The 19,173-nt window shown below is 36.9% G+C and overlaps 1 protein-coding gene across 3 annotated transcripts in view; it reads left to right on the top strand.

The window, feature by feature from the left end:
• The window catches only part of arfgef1 (ADP-ribosylation factor guanine nucleotide-exchange factor 1 (brefeldin A-inhibited)), a 211,658-nt gene that overhangs the window by 72,738 nt on the left and 119,747 nt on the right, over positions 1 to 19,173 (top strand). For all 3 annotated transcript variants that reach the window (XM_063064730.1, XM_063064749.1, XM_063064740.1), the window contains exons 2-5: positions 3,523 to 3,553; positions 10,562 to 10,718; positions 11,267 to 11,413; positions 14,773 to 14,952. In XM_063064730.1, the coding sequence (XP_062920800.1) occupies positions 3,523 to 3,553; positions 10,562 to 10,718; positions 11,267 to 11,413; positions 14,773 to 14,952 (515 nt within the window). The remainder of the gene's footprint in view (positions 1 to 3,522; positions 3,554 to 10,561; positions 10,719 to 11,266; positions 11,414 to 14,772; positions 14,953 to 19,173) is intronic.

The following is a 19,173-nucleotide window of genomic DNA, read 5'->3' as shown; positions in this document are numbered from 1 at the left end:
AAGTTACATAAGTGATAATTACTGCTGAAATGTATCTCTTTATGGCAATATACAATGTACTTCTCTCCAATTTGGTCTGTTCTTCTCTCAATTTATTTTCTCACTCCATTTGTTCAATGTCCGTCCTTAGATGATAAAATTATTTCAGCCTCAGTTTTTTGAATAATTTTCCTACATTATTTTAAGAATTCTTTACTTCAGCACTTAGTTTTTATTATCCTGTGAATTGTACAAATTTAAAATAGAACCTTTTTTTGTTTAAGTTGTGAGTATGAGTTGCAGTTGTTGTGATTGTTAAAAGAAAAGAAATCTCTTTTCAGAGACTCTTGAGTCTTTGGAGTTCTCTGCTCAACAGGATTATTGGAAGTGCAGTTGCTGAGTACATTCAAGATATAAATGTGGATAAGTTCAGATATTAAAGAATTTGAGTATGAGATTAGAGTGGAAAAATGTCACTTAGTTAATTAGTGTAGTAGATGCCAGGGCCCCACTCCTAATTCTTAGGTAAGCATCCTGTGGATTCCTTGTAGTAGTGAGTATTTGATGTAGATTTTACCTTTTTTGCACATAGTGCTCTATAGCTACTAGGCCATTATGGTGGTTCTGTAGAGTTAAAACACTAAAGGATACAATAGATACCAAAATACACTGACTACTCTCAGATTTTGTTATTGCCTATAAGTAAGTTCTGTAAGTGAAAATGTGACATGTTATAAGCATGCAGAAAAACGTTGGTGAGATGTGACAAGCTAAGTGGTCAACAATTGCTATTTTGTTGCCCACTTAGCGCCATATCTCACCAAAGCCTCTCTGCTATTGAGATGTGAAAATTTTTGAGGTTATTAACTGGGGGGAAAATGTTGTACTGAGTGATTTTTAAATTGACATTAAAGATTGGGAATTTTTGAAATTTAAAGGTATGTGGCTATCCATGTGTATGAATTTTTGAAGGCTAGCATGGGGGATGCAGAATAAGCCAAAGTGTATGTTGGCTTTGCTTGCCAGAGGATTTAAATGCTAAATTAAAGCTGCCTTATTGCACTGGTAATCTTTGGGCCTTTATGCAATGGCTCTCCAAAGAATGTATGGAAGGTTTTTCATTGGCCATCGTGAAAAAGGGGCTGAAAATACTTTCTGAATTAGACTGGAGTACTTCGCATGCTTTTGCCCTCTTAATCTACTGAAAAGGGCATTGGTGTCGAGGGAGTGCTACAAAGATTTGCCAGACTGGTTCCTGGGGTAGTGATTTTATTAAATGGTGCAAGACTTAAGCCTCCAATTTTAGAATACTGGGAGGTGACTTCATTAAAATGTACAAATATTTAGAAGGCTGGGCATGTTAGATATGGGGGACACACAAAATGCTGGAGAAACTCAGCAGGCCAGGCAGCATCTGTGGAAAAGAGTACAGTTGATGTTTCGGTTCGAGACCCCTCATCAAGGTCCGGATGAAGGGTCTCAGCCCAAAACGTCAACTGTACTCTTTTCCATAGATGCTGCCTGGCCTGGTGATTTCCTCCAGCTTTTTGTGTGCATTCCTTAGATTTCCAGTATCTGCAGATTTTGTAGATATGGGGAAGATGTTTTCCCATGGCTAAGAGATAACATCTTATAAATTAGTAGCAGGAGTGAGCCACTTGCCTCATGAATCTGCTCTGTATTTCAATGACATCATGATTGATCTTATTATGATATTAAATCTACATTCACATCTTCTGTTGAAAATATTAAGCCCTCTATCCTTAAGAATATACACCTCGGATCACAAACTCCAAAATAAGTTACAGGTCCTGTATAAAAATGAATAATTCATAATGTCGCCAAAATGCCTTTCAGTAGCCTTTTTGACTCCGTTACACTGCTTTGCTGATTTTATTCATGGTCTATTCAAAGATCAAAGTAAATTTATTATCAAAGTATGTATATGTTATCACGTACTACTTTGAGATTCATTTTTCCAGGCATTTACAGGAAAAAATGCAGTAGTGTTTACATAAAACTGTACATAAACAGACAAGTCAATATACAAAAGAAGAGAAACCTCACAAATTAAAACTAATACTGAGCTCAAGTTATAAAGAGTCCTGGAAAGTGAATCTTTAGGTCGTAGTATCAGCTGAGTACTGAAGTGATTGAAGTTATCCATGCTGGTCTAGGGGCACGATGGTTGTATGGTAATAATTATTCCTGGTGGTGTGGGACCTAGGGCTTCTTTACCTTCTGCCCAATGATAGTAGTGAGAAGAGGGCATGGCCTGGATGGTATTCATGTTAGATTGTTGCTAGTGTCAGTGTTATCTGTTTGTTTATCCATCATTCTACTGCACTCCCCGAAAGTATTCATGCAATATACTTTACACTTAACTTTAGACCATAAAATGTTTAACCATAGCAACTTTAAATTCCTTGGTGTTATCATTACAGAGGACCTGTCCTGGGCCTTTCACGTAAGCGCCATTACAAAGAAAGCACAGCAGCACCTCTACTTTCTTAGAAGTTTATGAAGATTTAGCATGTCACCTAAAACTTTGACAAATTTCTTTGGATGTTCAGTGGAGAATATACTGACTGGTTGCATTATGGCTGGTATGGAAATACCAATGTCCTTGAACAGAAAATCCTACAAAGTGTAGCGAATACAGCCTAGTCCATCACAGGTAAAGCCCTCTCCACCATTGAGGACATCTACAAAGAGCAGTGTAGCAGGAAAGCAGCGTCCATCATCAAGCAACCCCACCATCCAGGCCATGCTCTCTTTCTACTGCTACCATCAAGGAGGTGGTACAGGAGCCTCAGAACCCATGCTACCAGGATGAGGAACAGTTATTACCCCTCAACCATCAGGCTGTTTAACCCGTGGAAATAACTTCACTCACCCAATTATTGAACTGTTCCCACAACCTATGGACTCACTGTCAAGGACTCTTCATCTCATGTTCTCAATATTTATTGTGTATTTATTTATTATTATTTTGTTTTTTTTTGTTTTTGCGCAGTTTGTTGTCTTTTGCACAATTGGTTGTTCGTCTTGTGCAATTTTTCATTAATTCCATGGTGTTTCTGTGTATGTACTGTGAATGCCTGTAACTGTTTGAATCTCAGGGCGACATGTATGTACATTGATAATAAATTTACTTTGAACTTTCATACTTTGCTAGTTTTTTGGCAGCAAAATAAATTTGCCAATTGTGGCATATAAAGAAGATTTTTGATGGAAAAAATGATCTGCTATGTTCCTGTTTTGCTGAGTATTTGCAGTAGCCTTCACCCTTTTTCAGATTTTCAGTGTCATCAAAACATAATTTTGGACAGTTGATTCATTTGCAACAGTAAGATGTTTGAGGCAGAAAGACCATTGCATTTTTGAAACAAAAATTGCGAAATATTTAAATTGGATAATTGAAAAGAACATAAAATAGTCTTAGGTTGACCGAATTTTCTCCAGTTGCTTGAGATGTTTGTTGATATATTGACACTGTGAAATATTGATATTTACTGAATTTGTATTTTTATTCTTTAACAGAGGAAATAAAATCAGAAACAGAAAAACAAAGGTAAGCTTTTGCTACTTTTACTATTTGAAAATCTATTGAATTAATTGAAGATTATCATTTTATATTTAAAAACCTTAAGTTTTATCATTACTATTGGCTGTTTTCTTTAAGTTCACAGAGTGAGGCTTTTGCAGGTTATGGTATGTTTTTACTTGCCCTGATTTTCTATAATTGTTATTTAAGTAAAGATTTACCACGTGCTGTATTCCAGATTAACAGTTGGTAAAGACTGGAACCTAGATTTTCTAGAAAAGATTTAAATAGTTTGGGTAGTAAGTTTTAAATAGTTTGGGTAGTCAGTGCCCTTGGGAGTGTACAACAATATTCAGTTAACTTTCCTAATTACCCTATTGTATACACATCAAAGTTGCTGGTGAACGCAGCAGGCCAGGCAGAGGAACAGGCCAGGCCAGGCACTGTACCTCTCTAGGAAGAGGTACAGTGGATGTTTCAGGCCGAGACCCTTCGTCAGGACTAACTGAAGGAAGAGTTAGTAAGAGATTTGAAAGTGGGAAGGGGAGGGGGAGATCCAAAATAATAGGAGAAGACGGGAGGGGGAGGGATGGAGCCAAGAGCTAGACAGGTGATTGGCAAAAGGTATATGAGAGGATCATGGGACAGGAGGCCCAGGGAGAAGGAAAAGGGAGAGGGGGGGAAACCCCAGAGGATGCGCAAGGGGTATAGTCAGAGGGAGAAAAAGGAGAGAGAGAGAGAAAGAATCTGTGTATAACGGATGGGGTACGAGGGGGAGGTGGGGCATTAGCGGAAGTTAGAGAAGTCAATGTTCATGCCATCAGGTTGGAGGCTACCCAGACGGAATATAAGGTGTTGTTTCTCCAACCTGAGTGTGGCTTCATCTTTACAGTAGGGGAGGCCATGGATAGACATATCAGATTGGGAATGGGATGTGGAATTAAAATGTGTGGCCACTGGTAGATCCTGCTTTCTCTGGCGGACAGAGCAGGTGTTCAGCAAAACAATCTCCCAGTCTGTGTCGGGTCTCGCCAATATATAGAAGGCCACATCGGGAGCACTGGATGCAGTATATCACTCCAGCCAACTCGCAGGTGAAGTGTTGCCTCATCTGGAAGGACTGTCTGGGGCCCTGAATGGTGGTAAGGGAGGAAGTGTAAGGGCATGTGTAGCACTTGTTCCGCTTACAAGGATAAGTGCCAGGAGGGAGATCAGTGAGGAGGGATGGGGGGGACAAATGGACAAGGGAGTCGCGTAGGGAGCGATCCCTGTGGAAAGCGGTGGGGGGGGGGGAGGGAAAGATGTGCCTAGTGGTAGGATCAAGTTGGAGGTGGCGGAAGTTACGGAGAATAATATGTTGGACTCAGAGGCTGGTGAGTTTTCGGGCCGAGATCCTGCTGCGTTCACCAGCAACTTTGATGTGTGTTGTTTGAATTTCCAGCATCTGCAGAATTCCTTGTGTGTACCCTATTGTATAGTAGCTTTTTGGAAGTTATGCAATAGACAGCTCCCTCTATGCTACAAGCACTGCGGCCTCTCACTCTTTAGATAAACTGCTTCTATAAATTTCATGACAAAATACATAATTTCACATTTTCCTATTTATTTGTTAGATTATTACCCACTCATTTTCCTATATACATCCCTTTGAAGCCACATGTTCTTTTCACAATTTGCTTTCCTACCTATCTTCATGTCATCAGCAAACTTAGCAAGCAAACCTTTGTTGCCTGAGGTTGTTGTGTCCTTGACACTTTGTGGGTTTGGTCTCAGTATTGTAATCCAGTGGAGTCAGTGCAATCAGGTTTGACTGGATTGATTCAGGAGACAAAGTTATAGCCTGTGAGGAGAGATTCTATAGAGATGGGCTACACTCAAGTTTGGAAAATTCATGACTATGTCATTAGACAGACAGGCTTCTGAGGGGAAGTGGCACAACAGGTTCTGAGAGGCTTTCATCCCTAAGTGAATTCAGAACTTGAGGAAATAGTGTCAAGGCAGTCATTTAGGACAGAGGTGAGAAATTCACTTATGCAGATGATTGTGAATTTCTGAGATTTACAATCTCAGATGATTATAATAGAAATGAGGTGTTTAGATTTTAGAGACATCAAGGCAATACAAGGACATGGTAATTGGACAGGAAAATAGAGTTAGAGACACTGTCCTTATAAATTTTTGGCCCCCAAATTCATTCATGTGAATTTAGATTTTTTTTGCCTTAATCACAGTACAAAGATCAATAATATTAGCAGAAGTGGCATCAGTGGTGATTATATATATATTTTTTTCTGTACAGTCATTGATATGCCTAACTACATAATTTTCCCTCAGTACCTCATCTTCATTTGCAAACTTAGTTTGAGTGTCCATTTTTCATTTTCACTTTAATTATCCAACTAAACTGCTTCATCATTCATTCAGCAGTATTCCACCGCCATAGCATTGCCCTATCCTACATTGTCACTGATCTGCTAAATGTGCTAGTTGAATTTCAGGTTCTGCACCACACTTCCAATAAGATTTCCACTGGCATGAAATGAATCCACAGGGCAAACAGGAAGCTGTTCATGCTTTTTCATTACCCCTCCAAGATCACCCCAACCTTATTAATCAACTTATTTTACTTGGAAGGTACTTGTGTGTGTACATTTGGACAGGTAATTTTCACGTCAGCATTAATTCTTTCACTAAAGTGTACTTCAAGTTAGACCTTATTTAAACACCCAGCAATAAAGATCCTATATCAACTTGCTTCTGTCACAATGCTATTCTCTCTCTTGTGATCCTAACAGTCAAGATTCATGATAAGTCCTTGGAAAATGTGCTTCTCACTTTGGAAGGTGATCCATCAGTGCTGTGGTCATAGGTGTACAAAGTCTGCAGGTTTGATTTGAATGTGGCTTTCCATTATAACATAGAAGTTTAATGATGATGCAAAACTAGGTGGTAGTGAGTTTTTGAGGAGAATGCAGAATGGCTTTGGAAGGATGTAGACAGGTTGTTTCATTAGGAAATAACATAGCTGATGGAATATAATCAGACCATCCACTTTCTTTGGAAAAATTGAATTGCTAAGTTAGAAAGGTGTTCTGAGAGACCTGGGTATTTTTCTATGCAAATGGTAAAATTATTATGCAGGTTCAGCAAGGAATTAGAAAGGCAAATAATGTGTTTTGTCACAAGAGCTGAGTACAATGCTGTCTTTCTCCAATTAAGTTGAACCATGGTGAAATAGCATCTGAAATATTTTGTACTTTACTATTCTACTTGAAGGATGGATGTATTTGCAATAAATATGAAGCAAAGGTTGATTCCTGTGATATCAGATTTGTTACAGGGAGCAAACTAGCTCTATACTCTTTTGTTTAGAAGAATTACAAATTACTTTATTTAGCAGGGTAAATGGGAATTGATGATTCCCCCAGCTGCAATTCTAGAACCGCAGTTATGGGCTCAAAACAAGTAACAATTTATTCCAGACAGACAAGAAAAAATTTCTTTGGAATTCATCAAAATCAAGATCAACGTTTGTCATGTGCATGATTAAATGTATACATAGGTGCAATGAAAAGCTTAATTGCTGCAGCATCATAGGCACATAGCAAAATTCATAAATAAACATATACAGCTTTTACATGAATAATAAAATTATAACAAAAAGGAAGTCCATTTTAATGCAAAGTGATCTGAGTTGTCACAGTGACACTATGCTGTTGTGATTAAGGTTGTGCAGGTTGATTCAAAAACCAAATGGTTGAAGAAAAGTAGCTGTCTTGAATTTGATGGTGTGGATCTTCAGGTTTCTGATCTGAAAGTAGCTGTGAGAAGATGGCATGGGCCAAATGGTGGGGATCATTGATGGATGTTGACACCTTGAGGCCGGGTCTCCTGTGGGGAAGGATGTGCCCATAATGTATTAAGGCCGAGTTCACTACTTTGCAGCATTTTGCATTTCTGCACTATACCAGACCACGATGCAACTAGTCAGGATGCTTTCAGCAGTACATCTGTAGAGGTCTATTGGTGTTTGATGACTTACCAAACTTCCTAAGAAAGTAGATATGCCGATGTACCACCTTTCTAAATGCATCTATATGTTGGGCCCAAAACAAATCATCTGATATGTTAATGCACTTGAATTTCTCTCCACCACCTATCCCTCCAATGTAGATCAGTGTTGGTTTGGCCTCCTTCCCCTTTCTAAAGTCAACATGAGCGAGAGGTTGTTTTTGCAACCCTACTCAACCAGGTGTCCTATATGCTGACTCATCACCACCTGTGAATTGTACAACAGCTGTGGTGTCATTGCTGAATTTGTATGTGGCATTGGAACTGTGCTTGTTAGCCATGCATGATGGCTCTGGAAACTAAAGACAAAGATTGGTAGATTTTTGTATATTAACTGAATCAAAGGATGTCATATTAGCAAAGGAAAATGTTGCTGAGGAATGCCTTATTGAATGATGGAGCAGGCACAAGTGACTGGATAGCATTACTTACCTGTGTTCCTTCTTTAAAAATATTGTTGAGCCTTCTTTCTAACCCCTTTTAAAGATCATCTTCCAGATCATTACAACTAAATATTTTTTCCCCCGTTCACTTTTGGTTCTTTTGCCAGTGCTTCAGTTACTGTTGCTCACAGTTTACTCTTTTCAGGCTTCTCAATATTCTATGTGCCATAAACAGATATTTGATAAATTTGTGTGTAGCAGTTTGTTGCAAAGTGATATTTTGTCTAATTGGAAACCTAATCACTATTCCCTTTTAAATAAGAGTTGTTGCAATACAGTGCCAATAAAAAGTATTCACCCCCTGTGGAAGTTCTCAAGTTTTATTGTTTTACAACATTGAAATCACAGTGGATTTAATTTGGCTTTTTTGACATTGATCAACAGAAAAAGTCTCTTTTATGTCAAAGTCAAAACAGATCTCGACAAAGTGATCTAAATTAATTACAAATATAAAACACGAAGTCATTGCATAAATATTCACCCCCATTAATATAATACACCAAATCAATTGGTTTTCAAAGTCACATTTAACTGGAGATTACTGTGCGTAGTCAATGTGTTTCAATTGATTATCGTAAAAATACACCTGTATCTGGAAAGCCCAACTACTGGTGAGTGTGTACCCTAGCAAAAATCACACCATGAAGACAAAAAACACTCCAAGCAACTCCATGAAAAGGTTATTGAAAAGCACAACAGGAGATGGATACAAGAAAATTTCCAAATCACTGAATATCCCTTGGAGTACGGTTAAGTCAATCATCAAGAAATGGAAAGAATATGGCACAGTTGTGAATTTGCCTAGGGCAGGCCGTCCTCAAAAACTGAGTGACCTTGCAAGAAGGGGACTAGTGAGGGAGGTCACCAAGAGACCTGTGAGAACGCTGGAGGAGTTACAACCTTCAGTGGCTGAAATGGGAGAGATTGCACATACAACTGTTGCCCAGGTGCTTCACCAGCTGCAGTTTTATAGGAGAGTGGCAACTGCTGGAGGAAAAAAAAACTCACATGAAATCTCGGCTAGAGTTTGCCAGATGGCATACAAGAGACTCTGAAGTCAGCTGGAAGAAGGTTCTATGGTCTGATGAAGCCAAAATTGAGCTCTTTGGCCATCAGACTAAACACACTATGTTTGGCATAAGCCAAACACCGCATTATCATCATAAACACATCAGTCCTACCGCAAAGCATGGTGGTGGCTGCATCATGCTGTGGGGATGCTTCACTGCAGCAGGCCCTGGAAAGCTTGTGAAGTTAGAGGATAAAATAAATGCAGCAACATACAAGGCAATCCTGGAAGAAAACCTGATGCAGTCTGCAAGAGATCTGTGCCTTGGGAGAAAATTTGTTGTCCAGCAAGACAATGACCCCAAGCATAAAGCCGAGGAACAATGACCCCAAGCATACGAATGGCTTAAAAACAACAAAGTTAAGGTCCTGGACTGGCCAAGTCAGAGTCCAGACTTCAATCCAATTGAGAATTTGTGGCTGGACTTGTAATGGGCTATTCATTCATGATCCCTAGTTTGAGCAGTTTTGTAAAAAAGAATGGGAAAAAATGGCAGTGTTCAGATGTGCAAAGCTGATAGAGACCCATCCACTCAGACTCAACTATAATTGCTGCCAAAGGTGCATCTGCTAACTACTGATTTGAAAGCGGTGAATACTTATGCAATCAATTATTTTGTGTTTTATATTTGTAATTAATTTCAATCACTTTGTAGAGATCTGTTTTAACTTTGACGTGAAAGAATGTTTTTCTGTTGATTAGTGTAAAAAAACACAAATTAAATCCGCTGTGATTCAATTTGTAAAACGATAAAACATGAAAACTTCCGGGGGGCGAGGGGGGTGAATACTTTTTGTAGTGAATACTATAAATGCTTCTACAGGAGCCACTAAAATTGAGGTTAGATGTTGTAAGTTAGTTATTCTTTTTGGCTTTTTTATAAGTACGAATAAATAGTAGTAAACCGGAAGAGACATGGAGTAAAACCTGTTATATTTTTTTCTTAATTATCTTCTAGTAAAGCATTTTTGTCGTTGAATTCAGACACAAATAAAAGTATAGTTGGAATTATTGTACTTTATAAAAGAATGTTACTTTAAATATATGGATGGAAATTACAATGGACATTTACAAAATGGAGAAGATGAGCAGCATCTGTTAATCACAAGTTGGAACAATTTTATTCATACTGGAAAAAATGGTTTAACTACATAACACCTCATAGGCCTGATTTTATTCTCACAAGTCAATGAATATGTTGTAAAAAAAAGATCACTCCCTACTCTGTACATAGTTTTCTTCTTTCGATTGTTCTTTCTTTCCTGTCCTTTCTATAAGTGTATACTTCAGATGAGTATTATGTGGAGATTTGTGATGAATATGATTATATGATAGATATGTATAGCGTCTGAAATATATCTTGTGGAAATGTTTGATGAAATTCAATAAAAAATAAATTACAAAAAAATGAAAGAATGTTAAAGATTAATAATATTTCTTTGTTGCATTTAGTCCTCCCCATGCAGAAGCAAAAGCTCTATCTGGGACTTTGCCCCCAGTCAAATCAAAGGCAAATTTCATTGAAGCAGATAAATATTTTCTCCCTTTTGAGTTGGCATGCCAGTCGAAGTGTCCCCGCATAGTCAGCACATCTCTTGACTGTTTACAGGTTTGTATTTCAATATTTAAGTCCTAGTATACACGCAAAAAGTTATTTTTAAAAAGTACTGTAGAAGGAAGATATAAATAGTCAATTTTGATTGAAATTTGTTTAATGCAGATTTTTATACTGTTGAAATGAACAGTTAAAAGGCAGGTGAAAAAATTAAGAATTAATCTTAATATCCAAATGTGGGAGGATGAATTTCACTAATCTTCACTGATTTCCAAATCTAGGTGAGCCACAGATTAGAGGTTAGTTGTTTCTATTTTCATCAGGAGGAAAAGAAGGGTTAAGTGAATGTGCCTTTTTAGTTCTCTTGCTTGTTTGATAATGATATTTCAGACATAATACAGAGGTATTTTTCCAACCACCGTATTGTCATTCGGCAATTATTTACCTGTTTGCAGCTGCCAGAGAGTCTTCAAATGTCAATTGAGTCTAATTATTTGAATCTATGTGACGGTTTTTAAAAAAAAGACTAGACTAAAAAAGTTAGTCTGATTGATGTGAGTTGTAGTTTTCTGTTGCTAACTTGTAATTTGCTTTTCATATAGAAACTAATTGCTTATGGCCATCTCACTGGTAATGCCCCAGATAGTACAACACCTGGCAAGAAATTAATTGATAGAATCATAGAAACTATATGTGGATGTTTCCAAGGCCCACAAACAGATGAAGGTGTACAACTACAGATAATTAAGGTAAAACTTACTACTTGAGTCTTTTATTTGTGTAAAATATATGGAAATATCTCCATGTTTTCGATGTAATGGCATGACGTGCGCAACTCCTTAAATTTTGTAATTACTTTGTACAATTTAGTAAACTCATTGAACCATTTGAAGCTTTTTTAAATTTAATGATCAAATTAAATGTTAAGGTAATATCCAAGTGCCTTGATGATCATCAAGATGGGCTAATTGTTAATCAGTTATAATTCTTTATATCATATAGTAAAATATTATTCTCATGATGTAAGTGCATCACAATGCTGTCTCATCAAGTTTAAATTGCAGGAAAAACCCCAATAATCTGCTATCTGACCACATGGTTTGGCATCTGGCTCACCAGGTCCCTGGTTCTTGAGTCCCTTGAAACTTACTGAGTTCACTAGATAATATATTATTTCACAATGTAAAATCTTTAAGGAAAAATGGTGAATTGATGCTTTTTGTGGTAATTATAAAGAATGACATTTAATAATCCAGAAAATCTCTTTTCTGGGTGAGACCAAAGTCTCAAGCCTTTGGAGGACTTTTTCCTCCAGATTATTAATAAAATACTAACAATTCCTTTTGCTTTCAGTGATTGTTTATGTTTTTCTGTCTTCTAGAATTGGTGAATAAATGGAAGTTAAATTTAATTCACTTGAATATCAATCGATAATTAACAATGCTAGATTATATGGTTGAAACAAAGTTCAAAATTCTGGTTTACTGCAATCCTTTTGTACCTTTAATGCATTAATTATTTTTGCTTGAAACTTGAAGATGTTGAAATCGATGTTAACTGATAAATTTGATCTTGCTGGTAATGGAAAAGGGGCAAAAATTTTTGTATCTAGCTCTATACATCATGACCTTAACATTCAAGTAACTGTATTCTCCCCTTCCTCTTCCACCAAAAAATACATGATCCCAAGTACTGCATATAAAAACATTTATTCTTCTGTCAATTGAGCAATAAATAGTTCTTTACGGTTCTTGACATGTTACCCTTTTAGAGATTACTTTTTTCTCAACTAATATTTACATCAATTCAGAAAGATGAATGCTGCTAAATACAGAGAGGTCTTGGGTAAAAACCTGCTAGCTTCTGCCAGAAAGCTGAAACGGGAGGAAGTTCGTCTTTCAGCAGGACAGCAAACCAAAGCACACTGCCCAAGCAAGCACAGAGTGACTTCACCTAAAGAAAATTGATGTCCTCGCGTGGGTCGGAGTCCTGACCTTAGCCCGAATGAACATCTCCAGCAAGTCCTCAAGATTGCCGTCCAACGCCACCCCTAACTAACCTGGCACAGCTTGACCAAATTTGCAAGAAGGAATTGCCAAACCTTGCTCCCATCACATTGTGCAAAGTTAATGGAAAGTTAATCAAAAGAAAATACTGGATATAGTAGCTACAAAGGAACTTCATAGTCATAGTCATACTTTATTGATCCCAGGGGAAATTGGTTTTCATTACAGTTGCACCATAGATAATAAATAGTAATAGAAATAGTAATAGTAATATTACTATTAGTAAATAGTAATAGTCATGGAAATAATAAATAGTAGTAGAATAGTAATAGAAAATAGTAATAAATAGTTAAATAGTAATATGTAAATTATGCCAGTAAATTATGAAATAAGTCCAGGACCAGCCTATCGGCTCAGGGTGTCTGACCCTCCTCATGGAGGATTCCCTACAGGTTAACTTGCATGCTGAGTCAGTATTTAGGAAGGCAAGTACAATATTAGCATTCATTTCGGAGGACATAAATATAAAAAACAAAGATGTAATGCTGAAGCAGTTTTGCAACCATATGCTGTATAAGTAAGGTTGTGTTGGCATTATAGAGAGTCCAGAGGAGGTTTATAGGAAAGATCCTGGGGATAAACAGGTTGAATGCAATGAGCAGGAACAAGAAATACAAAGTAAGTGTGTATAAATTCCTTAGTAGAATTGAATAAGAATGCATAAAAGTAACAAAGATCATCAGCTATCTACCCCGGACTGCTTTGTTTCATCTACCAGAAAGCCAGCAGCCGGCACTTTGGCGTGGATCAACCCTGCTTCCAGTCCAATTAATCAGATAATTTAATAAAAAGAAGTGATGTGTACTCTAGATTCTTCACCTGTAACGTTCACAATAATGAGGAATACTGAAACTGTAAAATAAAGAGTTAAAGCGCTTTTTTTTAAAAAATCTATCCATACACGCAAGGTCACTAAATGCATTTAAACTTGCTAGCTGAAATTAAATACAATGATCTAATTACCTTTCTTGGGTCACCATATCTTATTGAGTCTATTGTATTTGTGTCAGGATCAACCTGATTCCAACTCTCTCCACTCTCTCCTACCCCCCACCCCCAAACTTGGGAAGTCTACAGAGTTTGTGTTGTCCTAATTACTGTAACACAGTGTAAGATGTTGCTGATACTGATTAAGAGCCTGGCCGAGACTTTGGGACTTTATTGAGAAATGTATAGAAGCATTGGTGCCCATCAGAATTGTCTAACAGCCAGTAAATTTATGTCATGACTGTGGTCAAGATTTTTAAAAAGGTTGAAATAACTATTTTGTTTTACTTTTTGATAACTAAACATACAGAAATGGCTGACTCTCATGTAAAATATGTGGTTAGGTGTTGCTTTTGTCTTTTTTGTAATGTTACTAAGTTCGGGCGACGTTCATGTTAAAACCATTCAGCTTATTGATATTTGCCCTTACAGAATTCTTAATGAAATATTGAAAAAAACATTTTCATGCAATTTATGTGGGTGGGGGAGGGAATAAAAGTAAATAAGTCAATATTTTATCTTCTCACATTTCATATGATGTTTTCATGTTAAATGAGGTACTGGCTGTTTTCTAGGAGCACAATTCTATCCCTGTAATATGAGGGTCTATTGCCAGTGGATTTATTTTACCCCTTAGACAAAGAACAATTTTGCACGGATTTTTCTGCAGAGCAATTTGAAATGGATGATCTACTGATTTCATTTTAGCAATGTTAAAACTATGCTATTAATGTGCCTACCCTTGATTGCTGCAATTTTTAAAGTGACTACTAGTTTGCAAATTAAAGCCATCACTGAAAATTGTTTGTATTTTGAATGATTGTGGTAGATTTCTTTTGATTTCGATGTAATGTTGGGAGAGGGGAAGAGTGAGGAGCTAGCCCCCCTCCTCCCCCACCACCAGCAATAAGAAGGGCAGTTACCAACTTTGATTGTTTTTATATCTAATTTACTTTGAATCTTACTACCTTAAGATTTTAGTGCAGTTGTTAAATTGCTATTATGAAAATAAATGCCTGCTTTATCATTTCCTATCTCTCCACTTCTCTTTTTAGGCCTTGCTAACTGCTGTGACATCTCAGCATATAGAAATACATGAAGGAACTGTGTTGCAGGCTGTAAGAACATGTTACAATATCTACTTGGCCAGTAAAAATTTAATAAACCAAACCACAGCCAAGGCAACACTAACACAGATGTTGAATGTTATATTTGCACGAATGGAAAACCAAGCAGTGAGTATTGAATTCTTGAAGGTAGTGTTAACCTAAAAGATTGTACACTTTCTGGAAAGCAAGATATCAAAATTGTATTACTTGGACCACCTTGGGGAATATGTGCATGAAAATCTTTTATGCTGAATGCAACTTGCTTATTTTTACATTTATTTATTTTTGTGATTGTGGCTTATGTAGAGAGTACAATTGGTATTGATAACAGAAATATGATGAGCTGTGTACCATTCTGGTATAATTAATGGATTGACAGATTTTAAATAGATACAACATGTGTTTCTTTCCCCTATGTTTTATTAATGTGCATATTAGCAGTGTTACTTATAACACATTAGGTGATTCTGGTGAGAAAACAAGGAATAGAAGCAGAAGTAGGCTATGAATTCTTCAACTCAGCATGTACATTCATTAAGCTTATGACTAATCCTGTGTCTCAGATCAACTTCCTTGTATGATTTTATTCATCTTATTCTTGGGGCGGAAGAGTATCGGTGCATTTTGATGCACAACCCTGTCAGGTAGACAACCCACCTCCCCCAACCCAGGAATCTATGTAGAGGTTGTAACCATATGTGAAGTATACATATTGGGCAGGAACTAAAACGGCACACACTACTCCAAATATGATCATACCAAAGTCTTGTATAGCCTAACCAAGACTTGTTTACTTGTTCACATCAATTGCAGTACAATAGTAGACATAATTACCTTGTGTAGTCATTACATTCAATTCATTATTGTTATTAGACCCTTGGCGTCCCTTTGTGCTACATTGTTTCCTGCAGAGAAGACAGGTGCAACATTTTTTCAATGTCTCATCCATTTTATATTCTCATTATCTTTGTGGCATCACATTTCTTTACACAACTTATTTAGGCTTAGAATCTCTTGTGATCCGTTATTTATATTTCTTGTAAATTTGCTTTTATTCTCTTTTCCCACCCAATTAGTGAGCACTCATTGTGCCTCCTGAATTTTTCACAATTCTTGGGCTTACTATTCTTGGCAATGCTATATGATTTTTGTGAATCAGAGGTGATTTACTTCTATCTAGAGTTATTTTCTCAGTGGAATTGTTATATTAAAGAAATATATCAAAATTCTTAATAATTTACCAACTTGTGTAAAAGATGCATCTAATGTACATTAAAAAAATTGGCTTTATTTCAGCTCAGTGGTCACGTTTAAATCTCATTTGGGTATCTCTTAGGTCATATTGCGGACCCTAAATATAAGATTCCAAATTTTCTTTGTGTGGTTACTTAAGATGAGTTTTAAAATAACCTGTTCCTTGCCTAGTTCCAAAATGTATTGTTACAGAAAACTGTTCAGTGAGCAGTGTGCAAACTCATCCTTTGATTTTTGCACATAATTCGAGGATGGAATGCTACTGAGCAGCAGCAAAATATTTTTGCAAGGGAGTAATAATTGCCAGAAGTCATAGTACGTATCACTGATATTCATGCAGAAAGAGGATCAAGAAAATGATTTTGGGAAAAGTACAGAGCAAGACTTGTGGGTTGTGAAATCTAGATTTCAAAAAGCACCAAGTGCTAATGAGTACCAAAAGAAGGTAGTACTGATTATTGCACAGCTCTGCAGGACATACAGGATAAATACATAATGGTTATAAAAACAAATACATTTGAGAAGCAGGGATATTACAGAAAGATCAATAAATGAAGATCTGATTGAATTGAGAAATCTAAAAAAGGCAGTCTTTGATTTTACATTATAGATATGCAAGCAGTCTTGAAGGAATAGAAGAGCAAATGTGTAAGAAGATTTGAGAAGGAGATAAAAAAAATTAGGCAGTAGGGCATTTTAATTAGTGCAGTCTTACATCTGAGGAAGGACAAGTTAAAGAGCCGAGCAATATTTTTTAAACTTCACCATTGAGAAATATTTTTGTTGATAATTTTTCCTATTTTCTTATGACATTGAAAAAGGCTTTTCAGCCCATCAAGCATAATCTTCTACTCTTCGTTCCTGATAACCTGTCATCTCTCATGTGCCCATTAATAATTCCACCCTCCAACCATTAAACCTACTTAGGCTACATCCACACTACGCCGGATAATTTTGAAAACGAAGCCTTTTCTCTTCGTTTTGACCTTCCGTCCACACTGAAACGGCGTTTTCAGCCCCCGAGAACGGAGATTTTCAGAAACTGTCTCCAGAGTGAATAAATCTGAAAACACCTACTATCCGTTGCAATGTGTACGGGGTAACCGGAGCTTTTTAAAACCGCTGTCATGACGTGCCAGCGACAGTGCGGCATTTCATTGTTTTCGTCTTATTATTCTTATTGCTACTTTATTGTCGCCAAAGAATTGATACTAGAGCGTACAATCATCACAGTGATATTTGATTCTGTGCTTCGCAGAACCTAACAATTTCAGAACAGACGGCAACGAGACTGAAGCTGGAAGAGTTAGAAATGTACTCACCAAACTCACCCATAGCTTACTGAATAAATAAGTATACTCACTTTGCCCTGTTTTCTGTCCTTGCTTGTATGAAGGTGCTTTACCTATTTATGCAAGTACTTCTCTGGCAATAGGTGTGTAACAGCCTAATGTAACATTGTATGGAAATACAAGATAACACTGATGCAGACATGTTTTATACATTTAACAAGGTGCTTTATTAATGCAACAGAGTTAGTCAGTTTTTCAATGTTCGTCGTCAGCTGGGTCATGCTGTCCATGAACTCCCTGTCGGTTGCCTCCATACGCTCCAGTATTTGTTTTTTTTTAGTTTTAAGTCCTCCTGTGCGGGAGCCAAGAGCAATTCCTTTTAAGTTTTTCTACTCTGTAACTGGACAAATGCACACCAAGTATATCGTTTCCTCTTCGCTTGTTTTCTGTGTGTCCTGCGCATGCCCAGTAGGAGGAGATTCGCCCAAATATCTGTCTAATGTGGACAGAGATATTTTGAAAAACGCTTAGTGCGAACACCTATTGTTTTTACTCGAAACCGGTATTTTCAAAATTATCTGGCATAGTGTGGACATAGTCTTAGTTTACTTAGCAGCCAGTATTCAGATTCAAGACTGAAGATCAACAGCAAATCTGGGTCACTGGAGTTACCTGTCTATACTGCTTGCAGACCCAAGGGTCACTCTGTAAGAGAGGGAGCAATCATGACTTGACTTTGGGGTAAGAAATTGGGCAAATAGAAGGGATAAACTTGAGATTCTGCTGATGCTGGAAATCTTGAGCAACACACAAAATGCAAGAGGAACTCAGCAAGTCAAGCAACATCTGTGGGAGGGAATAAACAATCGATTTTTCCAACAGATCTTTCATCAGGGATGTCATTAGGTAATTACTTGGGCAGAAAACGGATTTGAAATCGTCGGAGTTAGAACAAAGATAATTTTACTGGGTTGAAACATAATTTAGGAAAATTGCTACTAATTGAATGTAAGTTGCTGTAAGAGCAATGGAAAGCATTTGGGGAGATTTTGAGTGTTCAAAACAAATTCATTTTCTCAAAAAAGAATTTGAGTTTCCTAATCTAGAGTAGCCTGCATATTGAGAACTGTGTATAATATCATAACGCAAAAAAAAGGCGAACTTTGATTCTGAGAGCTCATTACTGCGAAAAACTCAGAAGAATATAGACCTAAAGTTAAAATTGGAGAGCTCCTAAAAAGTTATTGATATGTAGAGAGAAAGCCATGGATATTTTTTGATAAGAGGCAATTGAGAAAATGTAGAATCTATAACTGAAAAGAAATGTGTCAATGGACTGTGACTAATCATATCTGTAAAGACAGTTTATTATTAATGAGTACAAATATTGAATAAGTTAAATGGGAAGAAAATATCAAGACAAAGTGAGTTTTGTGAGGATGGTTGTTTTCTTTGGAGGCAAAGCTAAACAAAATTTAACTGTACTGAATTCAATGATACATTAATAGATTGGATATGAATGATTCATTTTCTTAAGTTGCATTTAATTTAAGGTAATTGGTAAAATAATCAAAAAGAATTTTAGATACTGTGGAGATTTGGAACCCATTAACCTAAAAATGTGGAGGCAGAAGTACTTACCATGTTTTAAAGAGTATGTGGTCTATCTTTTGATATTCGTTAACCTATTTGGTTTATAAAGTGGAAATAAATTGGATAGCTTTCTTTCAGCATAGATGAACCATTCAACAGACCGTTCAACAGACGACGCCATTGCCATCACCCTCCACCTGGCCCTAAC

This window comes from Mobula hypostoma, chromosome 1, assembly GCF_963921235.1.
Source record: "Mobula hypostoma chromosome 1, sMobHyp1.1, whole genome shotgun sequence".
Classification (NCBI taxonomy): domain Eukaryota; kingdom Metazoa; phylum Chordata; class Chondrichthyes; order Myliobatiformes; family Myliobatidae; genus Mobula; species Mobula hypostoma.
The sequence above is the reverse complement of the archived record's forward strand: the minus strand, read 5'-3'. Positions and strand labels throughout refer to the sequence as shown.